The following is a 25,022-nucleotide window of genomic DNA, read 5'->3' as shown; positions in this document are numbered from 1 at the left end:
GCCTGTCGCTGGTGTGAGTGACCGGCCCTCATTAGCAGAGCCCGCAGGGATGGGGGGAAGGAAGGAGGCAGAGGGTGTGTTAACGGGGAGCAGCCCTGTGCCTATAAAGGGCTGGCTCCTCCCAGGGCCAGGCTCGGGGCGTGCCGAGGGTGACTTCAAGTTTTCTCAGCAGAGCAGCATTACCTTGGGGGGGGGGGCGGCGGGAATTGCCCTCCCCTTGGCCTGACAGCAAGGCCTGGCTGCTCCATTTCCTCAGCCTTCCTCGATTTTCCCAGATAGCCTCAGGGCAGGAAAGGACATTTGAGAGCCAGTGTCCTGCCTTCCTGGGGGGCTGCCTGGGCCTCATTTGGGGTCCTGCCTCTGGGGAAGGGGCTGGGTCAAGGCTAGGAGGTGGGCCTGGCTGGGAAGGCAATTCTCCTAGGAACCGCGGAGGCCTGGGAGGAAGGAGGCATGGGGCTGTCGGGAAGGGCAGGGGGATCTGGGCTGGGTAACACTTCCTGGTTCTGTACACCCCTGACTCCAAACCAGTTGGCCAGGGCCTGGCATCTTAACCCCAGCCACTCCCTTCTAATTCCCCGGGTCACTGACCACTGAACTTTTTTCCTGGCCTGTTCCAAGAAGGTGCATCAGCTCGGGGTACTGCGAAGCAGGTCTCAGCAGCTCTCTACTGTGCAGCCCCCCTGGCCTGGCTCCCTTCTGTGCCAACTCTGGTGGGCTTCATACTTCTTCATGCAGCTTCAGCTGCACAGAGGGAGGAAGTGATTTAAGTGCCACTGCAGACCTTATCAGGGCATGGCGTTGGCGGCTCAGGGCTCTCCTGTAGAGCTGCCTCTCCACCCCACAGCCTTGGCCCACTGAGGTGGTCATTTATTATTCTTTTGATTACGAAAATATTGCACCGTTCAGTCCCCCACACTGTGTGGGCAAGATCATAAAAGAAAAAGCCACGGGCCCTGCCCTCCAGGAGCCCTAGTGTGTATTTTTAGGAGGCAAGCTGGCCTCATGCTTGTTTCTCTCTCCTTCCAGGGTGGGGCTGAGTGAGGCTGTGTCTAGGGTAGGGCTCCCTGTGCATCCTCAGCAGGAGCCAGACCACAGGGAGGGTGGGCAGCTGGGAGGGGTCAATGCTCTCACCTCCACCTGGCAGAGTGGGGTGTATTTCTGTGCCTCTGACAACCCCCCTTCACTGGTAACTTATGAGAAGCAGAAGCCATGGGGTGGAGGAAATGAAGGGATGAGGGCCTGGCTAGAGCATAAGGAAGTGATTCACCTGAGCTGACTGTAGATATGAAGGGCCTGGGAAAGGGGAGGTGGGGCGGGGTGATAGCTGCTTGAGATGGGCTGAAGGGGAGCCAGCTGAGAAGCTGGCCTGGGGCCAAAGGCCTGCTTGCTCTGAAGGAACATGGGTGAGTTGGGATTGCAGGATGTTCCAGGGTCCTTCCCTTCCTGGGCATCCTCCCTCCTTGACTCTTGGCGGCGGCTCTGCCTAGGCCCTGTCCTCCGAGTCTGGAATCCGTGGGGCTGTGCCCTGACGCCTCCGTGTCCTCCCTCTGTCCCCCCAGGGTTCCGTGCGGTCTGAGAGGGACTATGAGAGCCTCGTCATGATGCGCATGCGCCAGGCAGCTGAGAGGCAGCAGCTGATCGCCCAGATGCAGCAGGAGGACCAGGCTGGGCAGCCCACGTAGCCTCCTGCCTCCAGCCCTCCCATCCCACAGCCCTTTTCTTAAACGTCACCAATAAACTTTTCTTTTCTTTTTTTTTTTTTTTAGAGTCTACCTCTATTGCATACATAGGTGTAGGGTGTGGGCCTGCCCAAGCGTGGCCTTGGTTTCTGGGTTCTGCCTCGGGGGGCTCCACCCAGGCCTGGCTCTCCCTCCCAGGGAGGCGCTCCACATGGTGAGAGTCAGTGGCCAGCAGAGCAGAGGAGCAGCCACTCATCACAGCCCTTTACTGGCTTGGACTAGCTACGCAGGACCCACACGCCCAGTCCTGGAGCCATGCTCCGCGGGGGCACCCAGCTCCCTGCCAGGGGCAGCCTGGCTCTTGCCAGCTCCTCAGCCTGCCACAGAACACGGCCTCCTCCAGGGCCCGTGCCAGGCCTGAAGCTGGAGGGGCAGCTGGGGGCACCAGGCCCAGAGGCCCTGCCCCCCCACTGGCTGAGGCAGGTTTCAGAGAAGGCCGTTCATTGCCCAGTGGTGCTGGGCCGAGGAAAATGACGACTTGGGAAGAATGGGCAGGGCGGTGAATGAGGCAGGGTCCTGGGGTCGGGGCCCATGGCAACCACTCCAGAGAAGGGGTGACTGCAGCTCCTCAGCGTGGGAGGGTCACTCCTTGTGCAGGCACCACACCAACGTCTGGCCCACCCCTGTCATGCTCAGCACACGGAAGCCTCTGCGCTCCAGCTTGTCAAGGACTATTCGAGGAGGGTCATTGACGTAGTACTCACAACTGCGAAGAGAAGGAGGGTGGCGTGAGGGGGTACACAGCACAGCCCTGCGTACCAAGCTAGTATCTGCTGCAGACTAGGCCTGGTCAGGAGTACTCCTAACAGGGACTGACGTTTGCTGGGTGCCTTCTGGGTGCCGGGCTGAGTACACATTCCCTGCCCCTCATCTACTAAGCTCTTTGCATCATCCCATTTATTCCTCCCAACAACCTAAGGAAGGTACTGTTATTGTTCCCATTTTATAAGTGAGAAAAGAGAGGAGTAAAGCAGCTTTCCCGATGTCATCCAGAGAGTAGAACCGGCATGAGTCTGACAACAGCTCCATGTGCCCTAGGCCACTGCCCATTCAGCAGGAACGGCCTGCTCTCCCTGGGACCCTCCCCCAGGCCTCTGCCCTCTTGCTGCCTGGCTGTCCTGTAGTCGTGGAGCAATAAGTTGGGCCCCCAAGAGCTCCTGGCTCTGAGTGCCACTCCCTAGGATGGAGAATGCCTGGTTTCCCTTCTTTCAGAGTTAATTAATTCTGAAGGGCCATCAAGTAGATAAAGGGCTGAAGCCCCAGGCTGGGCATCTGAGAGACAAAAGCCTTATGGCAAAGGGATGGCGTTGGCTTCTGCCCTCCAACCCTGACCAGGGGGCTACGGCCAGCTCGCCTCCTCTTTCCCTTCTTCTAACTGGGGTGCACTCTGGTGACCCTTCTCAGGAGTTTGAGCCTGTGTAGCCAGAGTTCTCCCTGCCTACGGCAGGAAGGGGTGAAGGGCAGAAAAGGAAGCATGAATCACTGTTTAGACTTGGGGCTGGTGTGAAGGATGCCAAGGGAAGTGGCTAAGTCCCCAGGCAGCAGCTGAACTGGAAGCAGGACCCAGGCTCCCTTCTCCCTGTTTCTAGGGCTGAGCTTTGTTACTTAGCCATCTCTTCAAGACAGAAGCCTTTCTCTGTGCTTGTCTTTGCCTTGATGGGATCCAGTTTAGAGATGAGAGGGCAGGGCAAGGAGCAGTCCACTTGCAGAGTCCTATACTCAGGGAACCAGACTCTGTCCTGGGACTTTGTCCAGGGGCTCCCTTGTGAAGGGAGGGCCAGTGGGAAAGCTCTCAGAGAAAGCCTACAGAGGACAGATCCCCAGGATGCAGGCAGAGGGGTCCTGAGGCTAGGCAGTGGCATTGTCCTGTTGTGTAAAAGGAACAGCGACAGGTCTAGGGGCTGGCAAGGAGAAGATCCTTAGGAATGCTACTACTTACAAATTGTTTCCCAGGACACTTCTTTTTGAGGCCCCCAGATGCCGCATCAGTTCTGGATCGGAGTGCTCATCGCCCACCATGGTGGGGCCCACCTCCTGCAAGGTAAGTCACAGCGGCTGCTTGGCTGGCTGCCAGGTAGAGGTGAGCTGTCTCGCCTCTTCTTCCTCCCCCGCCTGCTGGCTCTGAGCCCGCTTCTGTTAAAGACTGGAGGGAGAGGAAAGGAATCTTGGGGGCTAAACACAAGCTGGGAAGGGGTGGAGTCCATCAGTGATCAGGCTGAGTCATGTGGGGCCTCCCTGCACCCTCTAGGCCGGGCTGGGCAATGCCCAACTACAGGGACCTTCACGCCAGGCACCACCACCTATATCTGTGTATCAGAATAACCTGGAGAACAGAGAAATGAGAACATGTCCACACAAAAACTTGCACACAAATGTTCACAGTAGCATTATTCATAATAACCAGAAAGTGGAAACAACCTAAATGTTTGTCAACTGATCAGTGGATAAATAAAATGTGGTATAGCCATTCAATGGAATTTTATTTGACAATAAAAAGGAACGAGTATTGATGTGTGCTACAATATGGATGAACCTTGAAAACATCACGTAAGTGAAAGAGGCCAAAGACCACATATTACAACGAAAAGTAGACGGGTGGTTACCTAGGGCTGAGGGGCCCGGGGGAAATGAGTGACTGCTAAGGACAGGGTATGAGTACAGGGTTTCTTTTTACGGTGATAGAAATGTTCTAAAATTGCCTATGGTGATGGATGCACAACTCTGAGCAAGCTAAAAAACAAAAACAAAAACCCCATCACCATTGAATTGTACACTTTGGTGAATTCTGTCGTGGTATGTGTAATATATCAATGAAACTTATTTTTTTAAGTTGCTTGAGGAGCACTGAATTCCCAAGCCTCAGGCTTCCAGAGTGTTTCCGGAGGTCTGGGAAGGGGTCCAGGAGTCTACATTTTAACAACTGCACAGCTGACTGGTTCTTAAACCACTGCCCTGTGGCACTGCCGAGACCTCTCCTGCCCAGTGGTGAGCCCATCTGTTACTTCCTGCATCCCAAGGGAGCTGTGTACCCTCTGATGGATCACCCAAGCACTGGGGAGTGGGAAGGGGCAGAGGAGCATCCTGCTACCCAGGTTGGGAACCCGGTCATATTATTCTGAAGCCAGATGGGGACTCATGGAGCAACCAGCACCTTCTTTTTGCAGAGGAAACTGCGCCCAGGGAAAGGGGCGTGTTCTAACCCCATGGGCTGTCTCGGGTTCTTTCTTCTCTTCCTTTTCTAAGGTCTCAGGAGAGCTCTTCCTGGAAGTGCCTAAGGGTGTAGCTAGTGGGCCACTCGGCACAGGGGTCTTGGCGTCTTAGCACATCCTTTAACAAACCTCTCTCCCTCAGGTTAGGCCACTCCCACTCCCCACTCCCTGGCAGAGTGGCTCTGTGTGGGGCAGTGGGTGCTGCACATGTGAGACCAGGACTTCCTGGGTCCCTCCCGAAGGCTCCCGACCTCCCGCAGGCAGGTAGGACCGGAGCCACAGGCGCCCGGAGCTCGCTGGGTGGTGGGGACGCACTCACCTGGCCCCCTTCGCGGCGCTGGAGTCGCCGGGCTGCCAGAGCCCTCTGAGTCCCTGGATCCAGGCTAAGTCCAAGACCCAGCCTCCTTCCCGGCCGCCCAGGGGGGCGTGTTCCGGGCGGCTTCCGGGTCCGGCCACGCGCGGGCGTCGCCCGGGAGGGAGGCGCCGAGATGCGGTCTGCAGCGCCCCCCGACCCCTGACCCGGGCCGAACGCCAACTCCCAGGGATGGCCAGCGGGTACTCACCATGCGGATCTGGGTGCTGATGAGCAGGTAGGGCATGGTGAGCGCGTCCCGGTCAGGATCTCTCCCTAGACTTTGGGCCCGGCGCAGACGCCAGCCCCTCGGGCTCCGGGACTGCGACCGGCCACCTGGAGTCCAGTTACTCCTGCTCTGGCCTCCGGCTGCGCCAATCCAGCAGCTCCTGGCCCGTTACCGCCTCGGCCGGCCAATCAGAAGCTGGCGCCCGTGACACGCCCCGGAGCTCGACGATTCGAGACCCGCCCCCAGCGCTAGGGCAGCGCCCTGAGACCCTTGGTTTCCGCCGACGCTTCCGCGGGTAGTCCGGAGGCGAAGCGGGATCTGTGTTGGGCGCGGGGGAGGGCGGGGTGTCGCTCCCCCAGCCCCGGACCGGAGACCGGGGTGGCCCGCCGGGCTCTGCCGGCTGCGGCGGGCCGTGGCGCCCTGCGCGCGTGTTGACTTTGCGCCCTGTTACTGCAACACCTTTGATAACAGGTTCCAAAGTCCTCCTGGTCCCCGCCCCCTCCCCTGTGAAGCAGAGCAGGGTGCAAACGGCTACCCCACTGAGGCCTCCCAAGCTCCTGCCCACCCCACCCGCGGAAGGCCTCTAAAATGTTTAGCGGATCCCCACTTCAGCGCGCGGGAGACAGGCAGGAGACCCCTCGGGTGCACTGCGCTTTCCCGCCTTCCCGACCGTAATTCCTAGTACAGCGGCGGAACCGTGCATTTCTGCGGCCTTGTAGGTAAATCTGTAAAGGAACTGAGCGCTTGGCTGAGTGCCAGGCCTGGAGAGACTTAAACCAACGGAATCTGGCCGTCGGTTCAGAGAGTTTCCGGCGAAGTTGGAGAGACTCAGCGCACGTGTAAGAGCTCATAAGGCAACACCTGGGAGCCAAAGAAACTTCTGCGCACCAGCCACCAAAGAGAGTGCAGCGAGTTCACCTCCACGCGTCTACGCCTTCATCTGAATGTATCAAAGTCTGACAACTGAACATTCTTTATCTGCCTTGCTGTGATTGGTTCTTTAAAAAGAAAGCAAGACAGTGGGATGAATTGGGAGACTGGGATTGACATACATACATTAATATGTATAAAATAGATAACTAACAAGAACCTGCTATTTAGCACAGGGAACTTCAATGTACAGTAGAAACTAACACAACATTGTAAAACAACTATACCCCAATAAAAAAATAAAATACTTGGAGCTTGTAACCTTCCCTCCCAGGCTCTTGAAAAATCTTCACTTCACTGAAGGGTACGCTCTGTGCCTCCAGCACTTTGACCCATGTGGAGAAAGGTATAAGGGAAATAGGAAGTTGTAATCCTAAAGGATCCTTACTGGTCTAATTTATTTTTCTGTACTCTCTATACCTATCCTCAACCTCCAGGACTAACAGTTTAGCTAGAGAGATAAGACATGTTCAAGATTAACAAACGATTTGTTAAACTGACAAACGATTAATGCCCAGGACATATAAAGAACTCTTACAAATTAGGGAGAAAAAGATAAATCAATAGAAGAAACATGGGCAAATGACTCAATTAGGCACTTTTCAAAAGAGAGAGTGGAGATGGCCAATAAACTTATAACATGATGTTCAATATCATTAGAAATCCCAGAAATGCATATTAAACCAGTGAGATACTGCTTTACAGATTTGCAAAAAATAAAAATGTGTAAGCATCATGTATTGGTGAAGATGTCTAACAATTGAAATATTACTGTTGGGATTGCAAATTGTTATGACTGATACAATCACCTTGGAAAACAATTTGGCATCGTCTAGTAAAGCTTAAGACATGCATCACTGTGACCCACCAAACCTCTCCTAGATAAACCTAGGAGAACTCACTGACCGCATCAGGATACACATACAAGAATATTAAAAAAAAAGAATATTCATAATAGCACTGTTTGTAACTAGCAAAAAACTGGAAACAGACTTTATGACCAACAAAAGTGGAGTTTTTGGTTGATTCATACAATGGAAACTATAGCAACGAAAATGCTGAATGAAAAAGCAAATCTTGGAAAAATACAGAATAATTCTATTTACCTAAAGCTCACAAACATGCAAAATTAAATAGTATATGGTTCGGAGATAAAGACATGCGTGGTCAGATTAAAAAGAAAAGGAAATGATAAATGTAATATTCAGGGGAGTGGTTACCTCTGAGAAAAGGGAAAGGGATGGAGTGGAGACAGACATGCAGGGTTTTGGGTTTTTTTTGATTGGAGTATAATTGCTTTACAATGTTGTGTTAGTTTCTGCTGCACAGTGAAGTGAATCAGCCATACGCATACACACATCCCCTCCCTCTTGGACCTCCCTCCCCCCACATCCCACCCAAGTAGACCATCACAGAGCACCGAGCTGAACTGCCTCTGCTATACAGCAGGTTCCCACTAGCTATCTATTTTACACATGGTAGTGTATTTATGTCAAACCTAATCTTCCAATTCATCCCACCCTCCCCTTCCCCACCCGCCGTGTCCACACGTCCATTCTCTACGTCTGCCTTTCTATTCCTGCTCTGTAAATAGGTGCGTCTGTACCATTTTTCTAGATTCCACATATATGCGTTAATATATATTTGTTTTTCTCTTTCTGACTTACTTCACTCTGTATGACAGACTCTAGGTCCATCCACATCTCTACAAATGACTCAATTTCATTTCTTTCTATGCCTGAGTAGTATTCCATTATATATATGTACCACATCTTCTTTATCCATTCATCTGTCAATGGACACTTATGTTGCTTCCATGTCCTGGCTATTGTAAATAGAGTTCCAATGAACATTGGGGTGCATGTGTCTTTTTGAATTATGGTTTTCTCAGGGTATATGCCCAGTAGTGGGATTGCTGGGTCATATGGTAGTTCTATTTTTAGTTTTTTAAGGAACCTCCATACTGTTCTCCACAGTGGCTGTAACAATTTATATTCCTACCAACAGTGTAAGAGGGTTCCCTTTTCTCCACACCCTCTCCAGCATTTATTGTTTGTAGGGTTTTTTTTTTTCATAAATGAGTTTGTTTATTCAAACAATATAATTGCTTAAACAGAAAACTCAAGATAAACTCAATGTACAAGAATACAGGTACACAAATTACAGAATTGTTTATAATAGCAAAAAGACATTTAGAAACAACTTATATAATACTCAAAAGGTATTTGCTAACTACAATCATAATAAACTCACTCATTAGACAATTATACATTATTGAAAATTAAATATGGATGCTTTTCCTAATCTTGAGCAAAAAATAAATAAGTTGCTGAAGAATCCAGATAGTATGCTCCCGTGTATATAAAATGGAAAAATATGAAAATTGACATGTTTTTTGTTGATATGTACATGTGTAATAAACTTATGAATGGGAACATAAAAAACAAAATTCAGGGCAGTGGTTACATCTAGGAGGGGGTATAGAGAGTAAGGGTGGCGAGATCATGGAAGGTTACCCAGGGACCTTAAATAGTACTGGTACTGTTTTGTTTGTTTGTTTGTTTTGCGGTACGCGGGCCTCTCACTGTTGTGGCCTCTCCCACTGCAGAGCACAGGCTCCAGACGCGCAGGCTCAGTGGCCATGGCTCATGGGCCCAGCCGCTCCGCGGCATGTGGGATCTTCCCAGACCGGGGCACGAACCCCTGTTCCCTGCATCGGCCGGCGGACTCTCAACCACTGCGCCACCAGGGAAGCCCAACACAGGTTTTTATTATATTTTTATGGCACCATTTTATGTTTGGAATAGTTCATAAGAGAGCCTTCCCTACAATTCCGGCCTTTTTGGTGAGATTTACAAGGGCTGCAAATATTCTCACGCTCTGGGTGTCTTCTTAGTTGATCTTATCCACATCTCTTCCACAAATCTCTTTGGCAAGTGTCCTCAAATCTTGTGCATCTCAAGTCTCTGATCATTTGAGCAGAAGAGACATTAGGTACAGTCTGTGATTTGGTGTCAATTAATACAATGGACCATTCCTCCTTTCTTTCTCATGCCACCCCGTGATTCCAGGACCCTTGTATTCTGGTAAGGGAGAAACAAAATATAAATTTGTTTTGGATTCAGAGCTTAAACATTATTTTGTAGGACAGCACTCCAAACTCTAAAAGTCATTTCCCTGCTCTTTCCTAAATTGGGTGTTCAGTTGTCCAGTTTATCATTCATTTTATAAGAGCAGCTGCTTCTGTGTTATAGGCCAGTGAATTCCATAGGCAACGGTCCATGTTTCACTTTTTTAGGAAGAGATTTAGCCATTGTTTTGGAGTGCATTATTGGGCATTAAAGTAATTTGTAAATTTGCAGACAGGCAGGGATATCATATGCAAATTCAGAATAAAGTTCATGCCTGTGTAGGTATCGCAGCCTCACAATGATGGAAGGAAGCCACAAATAGTCATCCTTCTCCACATAGCTGGCTGGTTTGCAGTACCAGGGAAGATACACAGTATTGGGCTCTGCTGTTGGCAGTTTGGGCCCTCAGGAGTTGTATTAACCAGATCATGTTGGTTGGGGGAAAGTCCATGTGATTCAGCCCATGAATGACCTTCATCTTATACATTAGATTCTCTTTGTTCATGAACCCATTGCACAAGCAGCAGATGGTTAGGGATATTCTCAACATCTGTAGAATGGGCCATTCTGTCCATTTGATTATTGAGATTCCTCTGCTCTGAATAACCTTTGGTGAGACTTTGCATGGGATAGATTTCATCTTCCACCCCTGTGCCCATTCTGAGAGGTCTATTTGCACAGCTCTTCTGCAGAAATCCTTGTCATCAATCATCTAATCTTATTCTTTTGAAATTCCTGAGCATCAAGCAATGCCCACGAATCTTGTTTGTAGATTTTTTGATGATGGCCATTTGGACTGGTATGAGGTGATACCTCACTATAGTTTTGATTTGTATTTCTCTAATAGTTGGTGTTGTTGAGCATATTTTCATGTGCCTCTTGGCCATCTGTATATCTTCTTTGCTGAACTGTCTATTGAGGTCTTCTGCCCATTTTTTGATTAGGTTGTTCGTTTTTTTGATATTAAGCTGCATGAGCTATTTATATATTTTGGAGATTAATCCTTTCTCTTGCTTCATTTGCAAATATTTTCTCCCATTCTGTGGGTTGTCTATTCGTCTTGTTTATGGTTTCCTTTGCTGTGCAAAAGCCTTTAAGTTTCATTAGGTCCCATTTGTTTATTTATTTTTTTAATTTTCATTACTCTAGGAGGTGGGTCATAAAAGATTTTGCTGTGATTTTTGTCAAAGAGTGTTTTTCCTGTGTTTTCCTCTAAGAGTTTTATGGTGTCTGGTCTCACATTTGGTCTTTTTAAAAATTTTATTTATTTTTTTATTTTTGGCTGCATTGGGTCTTTGTTGCTGCATGCGGGCTTTCTCTAGTTGCAGCGAGTAAAGGCTACTCTTCATTGCGGTGCACGGGCTTCTCACTGCAGTGGCTTCTCTTGCTGTGGAGCACGGGCTCTAGGCGTGCAGGCTTCAGTAGTTGTGGCTCGGCGGCTCCAGAGTGCAGGCTCAACAGTTGTGGCGCATGGGCCCAGCTGCTCCGCGGGATGTGGGATCCTCCCAGACCGGGGCACGAACCTGTGTCCCCTGCATCGGCAGGCGGACTCTCAACCACTGCGCCACCAGGGAAGCCCCTTTAATCCATTTTGAGTTTATTTTTGTGTATGGTGTTGGGTAGTGTTCTAATTTCATTATTTTACATGTAGTTGCCCAGTTTTCCCAGCACCATTTATTGAAGAGACTGTCTTGTCTTCATTGTATATTCTTGCCTCCTTTGTCATAGATTAGGTGACCATAGGTATGTGGGTTTGTCTCTGGGCTTTCTATCCTGTACCGTTGATTTATATTTCTGTTTTTGTGCCAGTACCATATTGTCTTGATTACTGTAGCTTTGTAGTATAGTCTGAAGTCAGGGAGCCTGATTCATCCAGCTTCGTTTTTCTTTCACTAGATTGCTTTGGCTATTCAGGGTCTTTTGTGTTTCCATACAAATTGTATAATATTTTGTTCTAATTCTGTGAAAAATGCCATTGGTAATTTGATAGGGATTGCATTGAACTTGTAGATTGCTTTGGGTAGTATAGACATTTTCACAATATTGGTCCTTCCAATCCAGGAACATGGTATCTCTCCATCTGTTTCTGTAATCTTTGATTTCTTTCATCAGTGTTTTATAGTTTTCTGAGTATAGGTCTTTTGCCTCCTTAGGTAGGTTTATTCCTAGGTATTTCATTCTTTTTGTTGTGCTGGTAAATGGGATTGTTTCCTTAATTTCTCCTTCTGATCTTTGGTTGTTAATGTATAGGAATGCAAGAGATTTCTGTGCATTAATTTTGTATCCTGCAACCTTACCCAATTCATTGATTAGTTCTAGTAGTTTTCTGGCAGCATCTTTAGGATTTTCTATGTATGGTATCATGTCATCTGCAAACAGTGAGTTTTACTTTTTCTATCCCAATATGTATTCCTTTTATTTCTTTTTCTTCTCTGATTGCCATGGCTAGGACTTCCAATACTATGTTGAATAATAGTGGCGAGAGTGGACATTCTTGTCTTGTTCCTGATCTTAAAGGAAATGCTTTCAGTTTTTCACCATTGAGAATGATGTTGGCTGTGGGTTTGTCATATATGGCCTTTATTATGTTGAGGTAGGTTCCCTCTATGCCCACTTTCTGGAGAGTTTTTATTATAAATTGGTGTTGAATTTTGTCAAAAGCTTTTTCTGCATCTATTGAGATGATCATATGGTTTTAATTCTTTTTAAAATTATTTATTTATGGCTGCATTGGGTTATCGTTGCTGCAGGTGGGCTTTCTCTAGTTGTGGCGAGTGGGGGCTCCTCTTCGTTGTGGTGCGTGGGCTTCTCTCACTGAGGTGGCTTCTCTTGTTGTGGAGCACAGGCTCTAGGTGCGCAGGCCTCAGTAGTTGTGGCGCACGGTCTCAGAAGTTGCAGAGTCGCTGGTTCTAGAGCACAGGCGTCGCTGGCTCTAGAGCACAGGCTCAGTAGTTGTAGTGCACAGGCTTAGTTGCTCCACAGCAACTGATGTGGGGTCTTCCCAGACCAGGGCTCGAACCCGTGTCCCCTGCATTGGCAGGTGGACTCCAAACCACTGCGCCACCAGGGAAGCCCCTGGTTTTTATTCTTTAATTTGTGAATATGGTAAACAGACCAATCACAGGTAATGAAATTGAAAATGTAATTAAACATCTTCCAGCAAACAAAAGTCCAGGACCAGATGGCTTCACAGGCGAATTCTATCGAAATTTAGAGAAGAGTTAACACCTATCCTTCTCAAACTCTTCCAAAAAATTGCAGAGGGAGGAACACTCCCAAACTCATTCTGCAAGGCCACCATCACCCTGATACCAAAATCAGACAAAGGTATCACAAAAAAAGAAAATTACAGAGGAATATCACTGATGAACATAGACACAAAAATCCTCAACAAAATAGTAGCAAACAGAATCCAGCAACACATTAAAAAGATCATACACCATGATCAAGTGGGATTTATCCCAGGGATGCAAGGATTCTTCAATATACGCAAAACAACGAACGCAGGGTTCTTAAAAGACAAAAATGATGTTCTCTTTCTTACACTAGGACGGGCGTGCAAAGGGTTATAAATGTACTCAATTTTTATACATGTATTATAAGTATTATTTTGTAGCCATTAAATAGTTTATAAGAACAATTTTTTTTCAGTGTCAAGCGTATTAGAGGTTAGACACAAGAGGTAAGGCCACCATCCCAAGGCATATGTTGCCTCTCTTGAAATAACTAGGTACATAAGGCTCTCGTGTTTTGGGCAGAGAGCAGGACAGGGGTTTGGGGTCTGCTCTACTCTCTTCTGTCAGGCTGGGCCGTTGAGGAGTGAGGATGAGACAGGAGGGCAGTGCCTATCTCAGACTGCCAGGGATTTATTACATTTGCAAAACTGGTCTGCAGATGCAGCATAAGATAGAGCGCTCCATCCAGAATCACCCAGCCCACGGCTGATTCCCCTGGCAGACGCATGCACACTGGATAACATCTCTAATATCCAGGAGGAAATGAATTCCCCTACTTGGTTTTCCCATCTGGCCTCGCCCCTTGCCACAATGAGTTTATCTGGCAGATCTCCCTTCCCTGTAAAAAGAGGAGAAATTGTTCTTCTACAACTCAGCTTTCATTATGAAAATGAAACTGTGTCCACAGTGGTAACGGAGGTTTGTGACTAGCAGAAATTCTTCAGCCCGTTTTACAGAACAACAGATAAGGAACAGCTTGTTAAAAACCCCTCTGCTTGTAAACTACCTTCACAGATTAAGCTACCTTTAATTTGTTTTTTTACCCTGTTTAATTTCATACCCTCCAGGCATCGCATAGCCTGGGTAATATATCACAAGACTCCTTAACCACCCCTACAGATAACACTTCTGAAGTATGGGTCGCTATAGTAACAGGGGCTTAATTTGTTTTTTCAGAACTTTGAATCAGCTCTTGGTCAGTTCAATCTGGCTAAGGCTGGTTGGGACCACTGACCCTAAAGCTGGGCCCTCACAGGTGTCCAATGAACAACCTTTTGACATAAGAATGCCAAAAGTCCACTCTCAGATCACACTAAGTCCCTCCATTTTTGAACATGCATCACATGAAGAAGCATATAATCCAGATACGCCTGCGCAAAACACCATTTACCTCACCTTTCCCTACCTCTGATCACCTTTCCCCATGCCTAGGTCTACACTACTTCTTTATCCCATAAATAGCTCAAACCTTCAGAGAGGCGGATCTGAGATTTGTTCTCCCGTCTCCTGGCTTGGCTGCCTTGTGAATAAATTATTTTTCTGCCGCAAACCTCTGTGTCTCAGCATTTGGCTTGCCACACGTTGCGCAAACAAACCTGGTTTGGTAACAAAAGCATTGTCAGTGTGGCAGGGGCTGGATATTGGTCGTTCTTTATTTTCTTCTTTTCTCCATTCAACTTTTATGGATGGCTTTTGCATTAGAGCTCTGCTAGGCATAGGGGATGAATCAGGCATGAACTCTATCCTGGAAGAGTGAGCAGCCCAGTGGGGTAGACAGACTAGAAAGCAAATAATCATGGAACCAAGTGTAATAGAGGTAAACAAGCCTCAAGAGCAAAGAAAGATAAAAAGATTAATTCCACTAAGATGGTGGTCTGGGAATGTTTCCCCGAGGAAACGGGTTTTTATTCCCTCTAAAGTAAAATTAATATTTTTTCTAATTAGAAAAGAAATACATGCTTATTTCAGAAAAATGAGGAAAAATATGGAAAAGATATTAAAAACATTCCTTTCTCACCACCAAGACAACATAGTTAATCTCTTAGTGTATCACAAGAGGTACTAATCAAACCGAGTCCTTAAAAATGAGTAGCAGGTATTGGTGAAGTTCTGTTCCTTAGGCAGTGGGATGGGTACCTCATTGCTTTTCACTGATTCATTGCAAGGTACTTATGCATCAAATGTACTCTTTTTTATTATTAATTAATTAATTAAATTTTGGCTGTGTTGGGTCTTCATTGCTCCGTGTGAGCTTTCTCTAGTTGCGGTGAGCGGGGGCTACTCTTCGTTGCAGTGCACGGGCTTCTCATTGCGGTGGCTTCTCTTGTTGCAGAGCACGGGCTGTAGGCACGCGGGCTTAGTTGCTCTGTGGTATGTGGGATCTTAGTTCCCTGACCAGGGCTTGAACCCATGTCCCCTGCATTGGCAGGTGGATTCTTTTTTTTTTTTTTTTTTTGCGGTATGCGGGCCTCTCACTGTTGTGGCCTCTCCCGTTGCGGAGCACAGGCTCCGGACGCGCAGGCTCAGCGGCCATGGCTCACGGGCCCAGCCGCTCCGCGGCATGTGGGATCTTCCCGGACCGGGGCACGAACCTGTGTCCCCTGCATCGGCAGGCGGACTCTCAACCACTGCGCCACCAGGGAAGCCCTGGCAGGTGGATTCTTAACCATTGCGCCACCAGGGAAGTCCTCAAGTGTCTCTTAAATGTGTAAAATATCTCACAATTAAAAAGTGAATAAATAATATCTAGTAAAGGATTTGGGAAGGACTGGTCTAGATATTTCAGCTCCCACTAAACTAATATTTAACTTTTAAGGAAAGCTGATGATAAAATTGGAACCATAGTGCACAAAATCATGTCTTTTTAGTTTCTAAAATTACAAGTTGCATAAAATCACAGGAGTAAAATAGAATTATAGAAGGAACTATGGGCCACAGGTAGTAGAAAAAAATGATTAACTCAGATTAAAAACAAAGAAAAAAACCTGAAATGGTATCTGAACCAATTTAAGCAATCAGAGATAAACCCAAGTTTCAGCCTCAGCCAAATGGTAAAAAATGTTATCATTAGAGGAATGAATTTTATTTACATTCTGGAAATAAAAGTTTTTATAACCCTGTCCTTGATTAATGTTAAAACGACAATGTAAGGTTTAAGATTTTTTTTTAATGATGGGGTGTGCATCTACAATAGAAATTTTTAGGTTTCAACTGGCAGAAGCTGGCCCTGGGGACTCAGGGACCTCTTGTGGATAACCAACAATTTATCAGTTCTAATCTGAAATGCCAGTCACTATTGTCTAGTGCTTAGTAAATGGTTTGGGTAAAAATGCATAAACAAATTAAGCTGAAATCAAACAAAGTCTGAGTTATGACCCAGTGTCAAGGAAAGGTGGGAGGGGGGTCGCGTTTTCCAGGTAGAGAAAGGGTCATTCTAGGCAGAAAGCAGCAGTCGAAAAGCTAGAAAGGGTGAATACGCGGAGCATATTCCGGGAACACTAAGTAATCTGGTGTAAATGGAGGGAAATGGAACCTCAGCTGGCCAGACCGTGGGGGTTACTGCTCTAGCATCCGGCCCAAGGGGGTCTCCCAGCTTTCCCCCTCTTCCCGGCTTCTAACCCATTCTAGGATCCCCTTTCCTACTCTCTGCAGGTTTCTCCCCTCTGGCAGAGCCCGGGGCCCCGCCCCCTGAAAAAACCCTGCGCCGGAGGCGGAGCCTCGGTGACCTTCTCACCCCACCTTCCTATAGGCGCGCGGGGCTGACGGTCGGCACCGTTTGATGACGTCACGGTCATTGACAGTGCGAAGCGGCGGCCGCTGCGGCAGTAGTGAGCGGCGGGGTAGGAGTGTGAGTTGAGCTCCTGACAGGCCAGGGGGCCTTCAAATGGCGCGGCGGGGAGGCCAGGGCTTTGCAGCCAGGGCGGCGGGTTTGTGGTCTGCAGTGCCGTGAGGCTGGGGGAGGAGTTTGGAGGCCCAGCAACCTGACTCCGGAATCAGGGTTAGGGGGCGTGTTGGAGGGGAGGCTGCGTCCGGGCCGACTGAACCGCGCGGTAGCCAGGTCCGGGGCTAGCAGAAACCTTAGGGTCGGGACTAGGGTGAGGGTGGTGGGTGTCCAGGGTCTGGGCAAGATTATCTCCAGGGGTTCAGCCTTGGAGGTGGGTGGACCACGCTCACGAATCTCTCCTCCTCCCTCGCCCGCTTGCTCTCGGTGGCTCACGCGGGCTGCAGGTGCAGCATGTCTAGTCTGGGGGCCTTGGGTGGCACCCGCGCCGGGCTAGGACTGTTGCTGGGCACCGCCGCGGGCCTTGGATTCCTATGTGCCCTTTACAGCCAGCGGTGGAAACGGGGCCAGAGCCAGCCCAGCTCCCTGGACTACATACGGACTTCAGAGCCTGGACGCCAGGGTAGGAGACGGTCCCTTGAGGCCGGCCTCATTGACTGCTGAGGGGTGGGCCTGGGGTCGGGGCTGCCTTTAGCAGAATCTGTGGGACAGGACAACGGAGGAAGGAATAGGAGGGTGGGTGCGAGGCCCGAGAGCTTCACGTTTGGGGAAAGTTTATTGAAAAGGAAAAGCAGTCTTCTTCTTCTGTTGTCTTTCTCCTGTAATCGCAGGAAAGTATACTGCGAAAAGGCTTAGCTTTCACGTTTAGTTCTGGCCACAGGAGTGCTATATATATATTAAAGGCACTTGATTAGTGTGGATGAGCTGTTTAATAAGTAGAGGAAAAGTTCAAAAGAAGGTAAAAGGAAAAACTAGTCTTGTAGGAATTAAAATTTTTTGAGGCTTATGTATTAAATTAGGTGTTAAATTTTGCAGGCACCTTGGAGACTACCTAGGCCAGGTTTTAAAAATCCTTCTTATAAGTCGATATTGAAAAAGATTGTGTAACTTTCCCGAGGCTGTCACAGAGCAAGCAAGTGGCAGCTGCGCTGCTTGCTCTCCTGAGTGGCCTGGTCACCTGTTCCTGTGGACTTTCCACAGCATGGGGCTGGGAGTGCACTTACTGCAATTGAAGCTGAATATGGCTGGGAGCCAGCCACGGCTGAAATGGGTAGTGCTTTCGGTTTTGTAAAAACTTTCCTTAACTAATTGGAGCAAAGCATCTAGGGCTGGTTCAAACCACTCCCAGGTGTGTGTGATAGAGGAGCATTTCAAATCATCTCGCCCTGTGTTAATTGGGAACAAGTGTTTCCTCTGATTACCAAATGCCAGATAGTTTGGAAAAGTTTGTTTTTGAAGTCTTCAAAGAGTTGTCACCTTAGATTGCAATCATTTGTCAGCATTTTATAGCACTAGGTAGTAACCTAGTGTTGCAAATGTGCTTGTCCTTCCTTTCTTTTCCTTGTATTTTGTTTGTTTGTAATTTCTTAGCTATAGTGTTTCTTCTGCTGAGGTTGGGAGAAAGTGGCCACATTCCCAGGGATCTTTCTTGCTTTACCTACTGGAACACTGTTGGGTGTGTATTGTAATCTGGCCTAGATTGTTACTAGATTTCCTTTAACAGCTTTATGCTTGCTTGGACTGTGGGTCCTGCCTTACTGGTTTCTTCTCTGTTTTTACATTTTCCAGTCCACTTGCCTTAGGTAGCTGTCAGTTTTCTAGCATTTACTGTTAGCATTTACCTAGAGCTCAATTCAGGGCTCGGCAATGGTGTTTTTCCAATGGGGTTTGGGTGGGCTTTTCCCAGTGTACCTTTTCTCTCAGTAACTGCCCCTTTTCTCCTTGCCCCTCTCTGATGATACTAAATGAAGCTCTTGAGAGGAGCTCAGAGTTTTCTTTGCCATTCTTTGTAAAATGAAAGATCAGAGTTTGAGTGAGCTCAATTTTAATTTTGCTGTGGGTTAGTATTGACTGCCTGGGATTTGGGCATGAAATATAGTCAGATAAAGGGTTTTCTTTTACTCTATCAGGACAGCTGTCCTTCCTTCTGGATACCACACTCTTGTGAGCATTTTACATGATCTGCCATGGTATGCAGTACTGCTGAAGGGCCCTGGTGTGGAAGATTTTTGGAACAGGGGGCTCTTGTTTGGAGGTTGGGACCTTGATTTTTTTCTGGATCATTACCTGGGACTCGTGAACATATGCTCTCTGAGCCTCAAAGATCTTTGTAAATTGAACTCCAGTGAGAAACAAGTGTTTCTGAATTCTGGGTGCGAGATCGTTTCCTCACTCTCTCTCATGGGCATCAATGTCTCCTGTCCTCCTTCCTGCAGTGAGGCCGTTGCGGGCAGCTCCAGGTGAGGCTGGTGATGCTGCGGTGCTGCCGAGCCTTCCACGAGAAGGGCAGGAGGAGGTGCTGGGCCGTCTGGAGTTTGTGCTGACCAGCCTGCTGGCGCTGCGTGGGGAGGTGGAGGAGCTGAGGCGCAGCCTGCAGGGGCTTGCTGGGCAGATTGTGGGCGAGGTCCGGTAAGTAATGCAGCCTCCTTTTCTGCCTTGTCCCCCACTCCCCAGCTTTTCCCTGTCCCTACAGCTTTTCAGCCTTTGCTGTCCGTCTCAGGACGAAGCCAGTTTTATAGCTTCTCACCTAATTGGCAGGGAAGCCATGTGCTTGATTCCTTGCCTTGCACAAGTTCTTGCTGCTTTTGGGCCCTCATGGTCTGTTGTAGCAGCTGAAATGCTTTGTTCTGACTCAACTGGTCTGCCGTGCAGGCTGGGGCCAGCGAGCTGCCCTGCTTGCTCTCCTGAGGGTAGAGACCCAGGATTTTCTCTGCTTTTAGCTCTTTAATGAGCAGCAGTAGTAAGAGGCTCCCTCATGGTGAGGGGAAAGGCAGGCTGGATGGGGCCCAATGGCACCTTCTAGAAACGAGCCTGCTTTTCAGATCCCACCTGGAAGAGAACCAGAAAGTGGCTCGGCGGCGAAGGTTCCCATTTGCCCGGGAGAGGAGTGACTCCACCGGCTCCAGCTCTGTCTACTTCACGGCCACCTCGGGAGCCACGTTCACAGATGCTGAGAGCGAAGGCGGGTGAGTCTTCTCTCCTGGAGACAGCTGCGGCTTCAGCCAGGTTACGTTTTGTAAAAGTAATGTTTATAATGGAAAATTCACACCAAGCTGCTGTAAATAATTTTTGGAACAAGGTAAGGGTATAAATAAATGAAATACAGAACAGTTGAAATAAGAAAAACCATCCACCAAAAACAAAAACACCACTTCTTACCTAAAAAAGAAAAACCATCCACCTTATGTCATCCAGACAAGTTGAAATGTTAACAGTGGTTAGTGCTTGCATCTGTTATTTTCCTCCGAGTAGGTTTGTTTTTTATGCAGTTATTATATCTTTTACTTTTGTTTTCCTGTAACATTGGTTGGGCGTTTCCCTGTGTTACCACAAGGACTTTGTAAGCTTTGTCTTAAGACTGCTTCCTTCACTGAGTGGCTGGGCCAGGTCTACAGAGCTCTGTAAGCACTAAGCATTCTCCCTCCCTCAGGAAGTTCTCTTCCCATGGGAGAGGCCTGCTCATGCATCTTTGCCATCTTCACAGGTGGGCGGTGACTCACCTGAGTAATTGGTGGCCCAGCAGGTCTGACCATAGGCCTTACTGTGAGTGAGACAGGGCCGCAGGCAGGAGTCTGGTGGACAACCCCCAAACTTGGGCAGGCAAAGGGCTTTTTGATTTTAAACCACTAATGCCATTTTGAAACTTTGGTCCCAAGGATGGAGTCTGAATGAACATCTTTGTTGGGGTGCCCGATGCTGTAGGTGGCAGCATCTGCCCTTCTCTGCTGTGAGATCCAGTCATCCAGGTGGCCTATGTGAGGTCTAGAGGCTGGTCTCTCCTTGGTGGCCTCTGATGACCTTTCTTCCTCCTCAAGGAAGAGCCTGGCGAAGTGAACAGTCAAGCCTTCTGTCAGGTCAGAATGACTGGTTTAGCTAAAAACATGCACACGGAAACTAAAAGCTAAAACCAGCCATTGAGGATGATCTTCGCAGCATGTCCCTCTTCAGCTGAAAACACTTTATAGTATTAACTACTGTTTATCCTTCCTCTGTAACAGACACTGTGCAATGCACTTCAGAGGTATTTCCTCATTTAATCCTCACAAGGTTCCTGTGAAGTAGGTGATGTTCTTTGCCCTGTTTCTCAGACAGAGACTTGAGGCTTAGAGAGATTTGATGCATGCTTTCCCAGGGTTATACAGCTCCTAAGCACAGGCTCAGCCAGGCTCATCTGCCTTCTGAGGCATGGCTTGGTCGTCAGGGCACAGAAGGGCCTTCACAAGAAGACATGTCGCCTGCAGTCCCGTGCAGGTCTTCCCATTGATTAAGAGCTGCCTCAGGGGCTTCCCTGGTGGCACAGTAGTTAAGAATCCGCCTGCCAATGCAGGGAACACAGGTTCAATCCCTGTTCTGGGAAGATCCCACATGCCATGGAGCAACTAAGCCCGTGCGCCACAACTACTGAGACTGCGCTCTAGAGCCTGTGAGCCATAACTACTGAAGCCCGTGTGCCTAGAGCCCATGCTCCACAGTGAGAGAAGCCACCGTAATGAGAAGCCTGTGCACCGCAACAAAGAGTAGCCCCCGCTCGCCGCAACTAGAGAAAGCCCACACATAGCAACGAAGACCCAATGCAGCCAAAAATAAATAAATAAATTTATTTAAAAAAAAAAAAGAGCGAGCTGCCATGGCTCACTGCCCAGGGAAGACCTGTCCAGAGCAATACGGTCTGTTCAGTACATCTTCTTCAGAAGTTTCAGCCTTGTTTTCTTGTTTGAACCATTATATTCTCCCGCCTCCTTATCTGGTTTTCTAAGAAAATTAAGAGTAGTATTTCTCTCTTTTTCCATGTCACTGCCATTGGGCATCTGTGCTGAATTTAACTATTGCTCAGGTACCTCTTGAAATAAGTGAGGTCTTGGTAAAAAGCTTTGGTCCTCCATTCATGACTGCTGTTGCCTGGGTTGTCTGATCCCTATTATCTGTATTCTCAAGGGCTCAAAGAAGTAGCCCTTTTCTATTCAATTTACCTAGTACCTCTGGACTGAAACATGCTTCCAGAGGGCTGTGTTAGAGGGGGCAAAAATGAAATTAAAATGTGACACATTTGGGAACTTCCCTGGTGGTGCAGTGGTTAAGAATCTGCCTGCCAACGTAGGGGATATGGGTTTGAGCCCTGGTCCGGGAAGATCCCACATGCCGTGGAGCAACTAAGCCTGTGTGCCACAGCTACTGAGCCTGCACTCTAGAGCCTGCAAGCCACAACTACTGAGCCTGTGTGCCACAACTACTGAAGCCCGTGTGCCTAGAGCCCATGCTCCACAATAAGAGAAGCCACCACAGTGAAAAGCTGTGCATCACAACGAAGAGTAGCCCCCGCTCGCCGCAACTAGGAAAAGCCCCCGTGCATCAACTAAGACCCAACACAGCCATAAATAAATAAGTTAATTAAAAAAATAAAAATGGACACATCTGGATTGAAAAGAAAGGACAAAATAGTTGATAGTGGGCCCTGAGACTTAAGGAGCATCTCTCTGCGACCCAAGGAAGCCGATCACTTGCCATTTGAACTTTATAACAGCATAGAACAGAAGGAGAGGTCACAGCTCTGCCCAAGACCAGGATACTAGAATTCAAACCCCTTAGTGGTGATCTTTAGTAATTGTACAAACTTCTGGGGGTAGTGAGAGCCAGAGTGATTAACCAGGGAAGCGTGCAGGTGCTTCACAGCTTGGGATGCTCACTGGGGCTCCCAAGGCCCTAAAGGGCAGGACTGGTGTGAGAGGAAGGGTGTCTTTCTTAATTACAGCTCTAGCAGGCTCAGCCCCATGATCGACCCTAAGGCACGTGGAAGCCGATGGTCGTGCGTGGTTCAAGACTCTGATTTAGCTGGCTGCTATCTGGAGCAGTGGCCATGGTGAATCGTTCATTTTGCCATGGTCATGGTCCAGGGGGAATTCTGGGAGGAGACCAGAATTCTGGAATGACTGGTCTGGAATGACTTTAAACATGTGGGCCCTGGGGAAGGAGAGCTTTTTTGAGGGATGAAAGAATAGGATGGTTTGATGGGCTACTCTACTCCACTGAAAGCTGTGTTCCCTCTTTCTTCCAAATAAATAGCAACTTTGAGCTCCCAGGGGATCAACTGAATGTGGTAGAGTCAGAATCACTGGGTGGGTCCATGAGCTTGTTCTCAGAGCATTGTTCCAAACACAGCTTTAGTTCCCTCCCTGTCAAAACCTAACTTGCCCTACAGCTCCTCTGGCAAGCCTTCCCAGGCATCCCAGCCAGGAGCAACTGCCTGCAGCCTCATTGCCACTCCTTCTTGGGCCTTTATCACCTCATTCTGCTAGGTCTTATCTTCCCCCACCACTGAGAGTCTCTCAGGGTCAGGGCCCAGGCCTGGTTGTCTTTGAATGCCTCAGCTCAGCACCTCTAATGGGGCTTAGGAGTTGAAAGAAAGAAAAGTAATTGCCAGGAGGGGGTGCGTCTATAACCGAGTTCTTGATCACTGACCTGGGGGCTCTCCTCAAGGAGTAGAGGTGACCTCCTTGCTTCAAGGGAGCCTTGGGTCCTCGCCCTGCTGTGGGAACAGTGTGTCCTCCTGAGTGCACAGGTCCAAAGGGCCTTTTCAAAGGTCTCTGCAGTCTTTGACTCATCTCAAAAGCTGCCGGGCATGTTAAACAAAAGGGCCACCCCTTTTTCTCTGGTGGATTTCTCCAGAGGCTGGGTTGGTGGTTCAAGAAATGTGAGAGAATGCTGTGAATGTCGAGACAGCAGCCCTTGAGCTCTGGCATGTGAAAACTCTTTTTTGGAAGAGATGGGGCTGGAAGCCCATGGAAGTCCAGGTGGCCGATGTCTGTATTCACTCAACAAGTGTTTGCCAGCCCGCTGCATGTAAGGCAGCAGGGTTGCAGATTAGTGAGGCAGAGCTCCTTGAAGTGGGGCTGAGGTGCAATAAAAGGTCTCCTCACCACGCCGGCCTCGCTAGAGCCTCCCTGTCTTACAGGGCTCTACCAGCTCTCACTCTGGGTGGCAGCAAGGCCCCTCCTGACCTCTCCTTTTCCTTGTCCAAGTGAGCTTCCTGGCCATTAGGACCCAGCAGGATCACAGCATTGCAGGACCTTCCTCTTAGCCTAGCTGCCTGGAGAGACTATGCTGATGCCTGTGCTCCAGCAGGGATGAGAGCAGGGGTCCCTCCCTGGGAGATTCCTGATCTGACAAGGTAGCCTTCAGCTGAACAGGGAATGGGGTCTCCTTTTTGCAGTGGGAGATGATGAGACTCAATCTCGCACCCCCCAAAAAATCCATTTACTCATTTTACCTTTGGGCCTGGCTGGGCTGAGTAGGGGCACTGGTGGATGCTGATTTGGCTGATTTGACTTTCTCGTTTGGGGCAGGTTATTGTCTAAGCCTAGGAATTGGTAGCGAGTTTCTCTAGGCTGTCTCTGTGGTCTTGCTCATCATCACCCAGGTTGGTTGTGAAATCTGATACCACTTTTCCTTGTCCCTTTAATTTCTAAAGTTTTTACTGCAAATTGCTAGAGGGGAGAGATACTTGGATAACCTCTTAAAAAGCAAGGTTAGGAAGGTTACAGGTTACCTACAAGTACCTCAAAAGTTCCTGTAATAGATGTAACTGGAGCCCCTTTGTTAAATGAGTCTGAAAGCTCCTCTATAAAGAAACAGCGTGGGGCTTCCCTGGTGGCGCAGTGGTTGAGAGTGCGCCTGCCGATGCAGGGGACACGGGTTTGTGTAACGGTCCGGGAGGATCCCACATGCTGCGGAGCGGCTGGGCCCGTGAGCCATGGCCGCTGAGCCTGCGCGTCTGGAGCCTGTGCTCCGCAACGGGAGAGGCCACAACAGTGAGAGGCCCGCATACCACACACACAAAAAAAAGAAACAGCATGCGTGGATTGGGCATCAAGTCTGGTTTCTCACCTGCTGCCTTCTGGAGCCGGCCCCCTCGTCATCTCTGGCTTTCTGGATGAGGAAGATCAGCACTTCGGCCCACAGCATTCAGCCCCTGACCTTAGGCTGTCTTGTATTGACTTTATTCGTACATGTCTCTCCTTCAGGTCTGATCGCTCCAGTCATAGGAGTCCTACCCCTTTCATTCCAGGACAGAGAAAGGCTTATCCTTAAGTGACTCAAAGATCTTACTTGTGCCTTGGAACCTTCTGGCTTTGATGGAATTTGCTTCTCCTTCACTCAGTCTGGAGGGCTCTTTGGTATCTGGTTGTGACCCCTGGAAGC

At 48.6% G+C, this 25,022-nt stretch overlaps 3 protein-coding genes across 5 annotated transcripts in view; 2 read left to right on the top strand and 1 right to left on the bottom strand.

Annotated features, from left to right (window-relative positions):
• The window catches only part of DNAJC17 (DnaJ heat shock protein family (Hsp40) member C17), a 39,014-nt gene extending 37,259 nt beyond the window's left edge, over nt 1–1,755 (top strand). For both annotated transcript variants that reach the window (XM_060147413.1, XM_060147418.1), the window contains exon 11: nt 1,560–1,755. In XM_060147413.1, coding sequence (XP_060003396.1) covers nt 1,560–1,682 — 123 coding nt within the window. In that variant the 3' untranslated portion in view covers nt 1,683–1,755. The remainder of the gene's footprint in view (nt 1–1,559) is intronic.
• GCHFR (GTP cyclohydrolase I feedback regulator) lies at nt 1,752–5,675 on the bottom strand. Its single transcript, XM_060147434.1, has 3 exons — nt 5,512–5,675; nt 3,679–3,773; nt 1,752–2,445 (listed from the first exon to the last, which is right to left on the bottom strand). Exons 1-3 carry the CDS (start codon nt 5,545–5,547, stop codon nt 2,322–2,324), a joined length of 255 nt encoding a protein of 84 aa, XP_060003417.1. The 5' UTR covers nt 5,548–5,675; the 3' UTR covers nt 1,752–2,321.
• Nucleotides 5,676–9,108: 3,433 nt separating this feature from the next.
• RMDN3 (regulator of microtubule dynamics 3) overlaps nt 9,109–25,022 on the top strand; it is a 31,817-nt gene continuing 15,903 nt past the window's right edge. The window contains exons 1-5 of one of the 2 annotated variants that reach the window (XM_060147356.1): nt 9,149–9,223; nt 16,478–16,673; nt 17,054–17,229; nt 19,043–19,235; nt 19,649–19,792. In XM_060147356.1, coding sequence (XP_060003339.1) covers nt 17,061–17,229; nt 19,043–19,235; nt 19,649–19,792 — 506 coding nt within the window. In that variant the 5' untranslated portion in view covers nt 9,149–9,223; nt 16,478–16,673; nt 17,054–17,060. Of the gene's footprint in view, nt 9,224–16,477; nt 16,674–17,053; nt 17,230–19,042; nt 19,236–19,648; nt 19,793–25,022 lie in introns of both variants that reach the window. The other variant, XM_060147364.1, reaches the window with a different exon arrangement.

Source organism: Lagenorhynchus albirostris, chromosome 1 (genome assembly GCF_949774975.1).
Source record: "Lagenorhynchus albirostris chromosome 1, mLagAlb1.1, whole genome shotgun sequence".
In the NCBI taxonomy this organism is placed as follows: domain Eukaryota; kingdom Metazoa; phylum Chordata; class Mammalia; order Artiodactyla; family Delphinidae; genus Lagenorhynchus; species Lagenorhynchus albirostris.
The sequence above is the reverse complement of the archived record's forward strand: the minus strand, read 5'-3'. Positions and strand labels throughout refer to the sequence as shown.

Coding starts and splice junctions, on each gene's coding strand:
- GCHFR (XM_060147434.1), bottom strand. CDS start 5,547: ATGCCCTACCTGCTCATCAGCACCCAGATCCGCATG. Junction 3,774..5,511: donor TCAGCACCCAGATCCGCATG/GTGAGTACCCGC, acceptor CTTACCTTGCAG/GAGGTGGGCCCCACCATGGT. Junction 2,446..3,678: donor AGTGTCCTGGGAAACAATTT/GTAAGTAGTAGC, acceptor TTCTCTTCGCAG/TTGTGAGTACTACGTCAATG.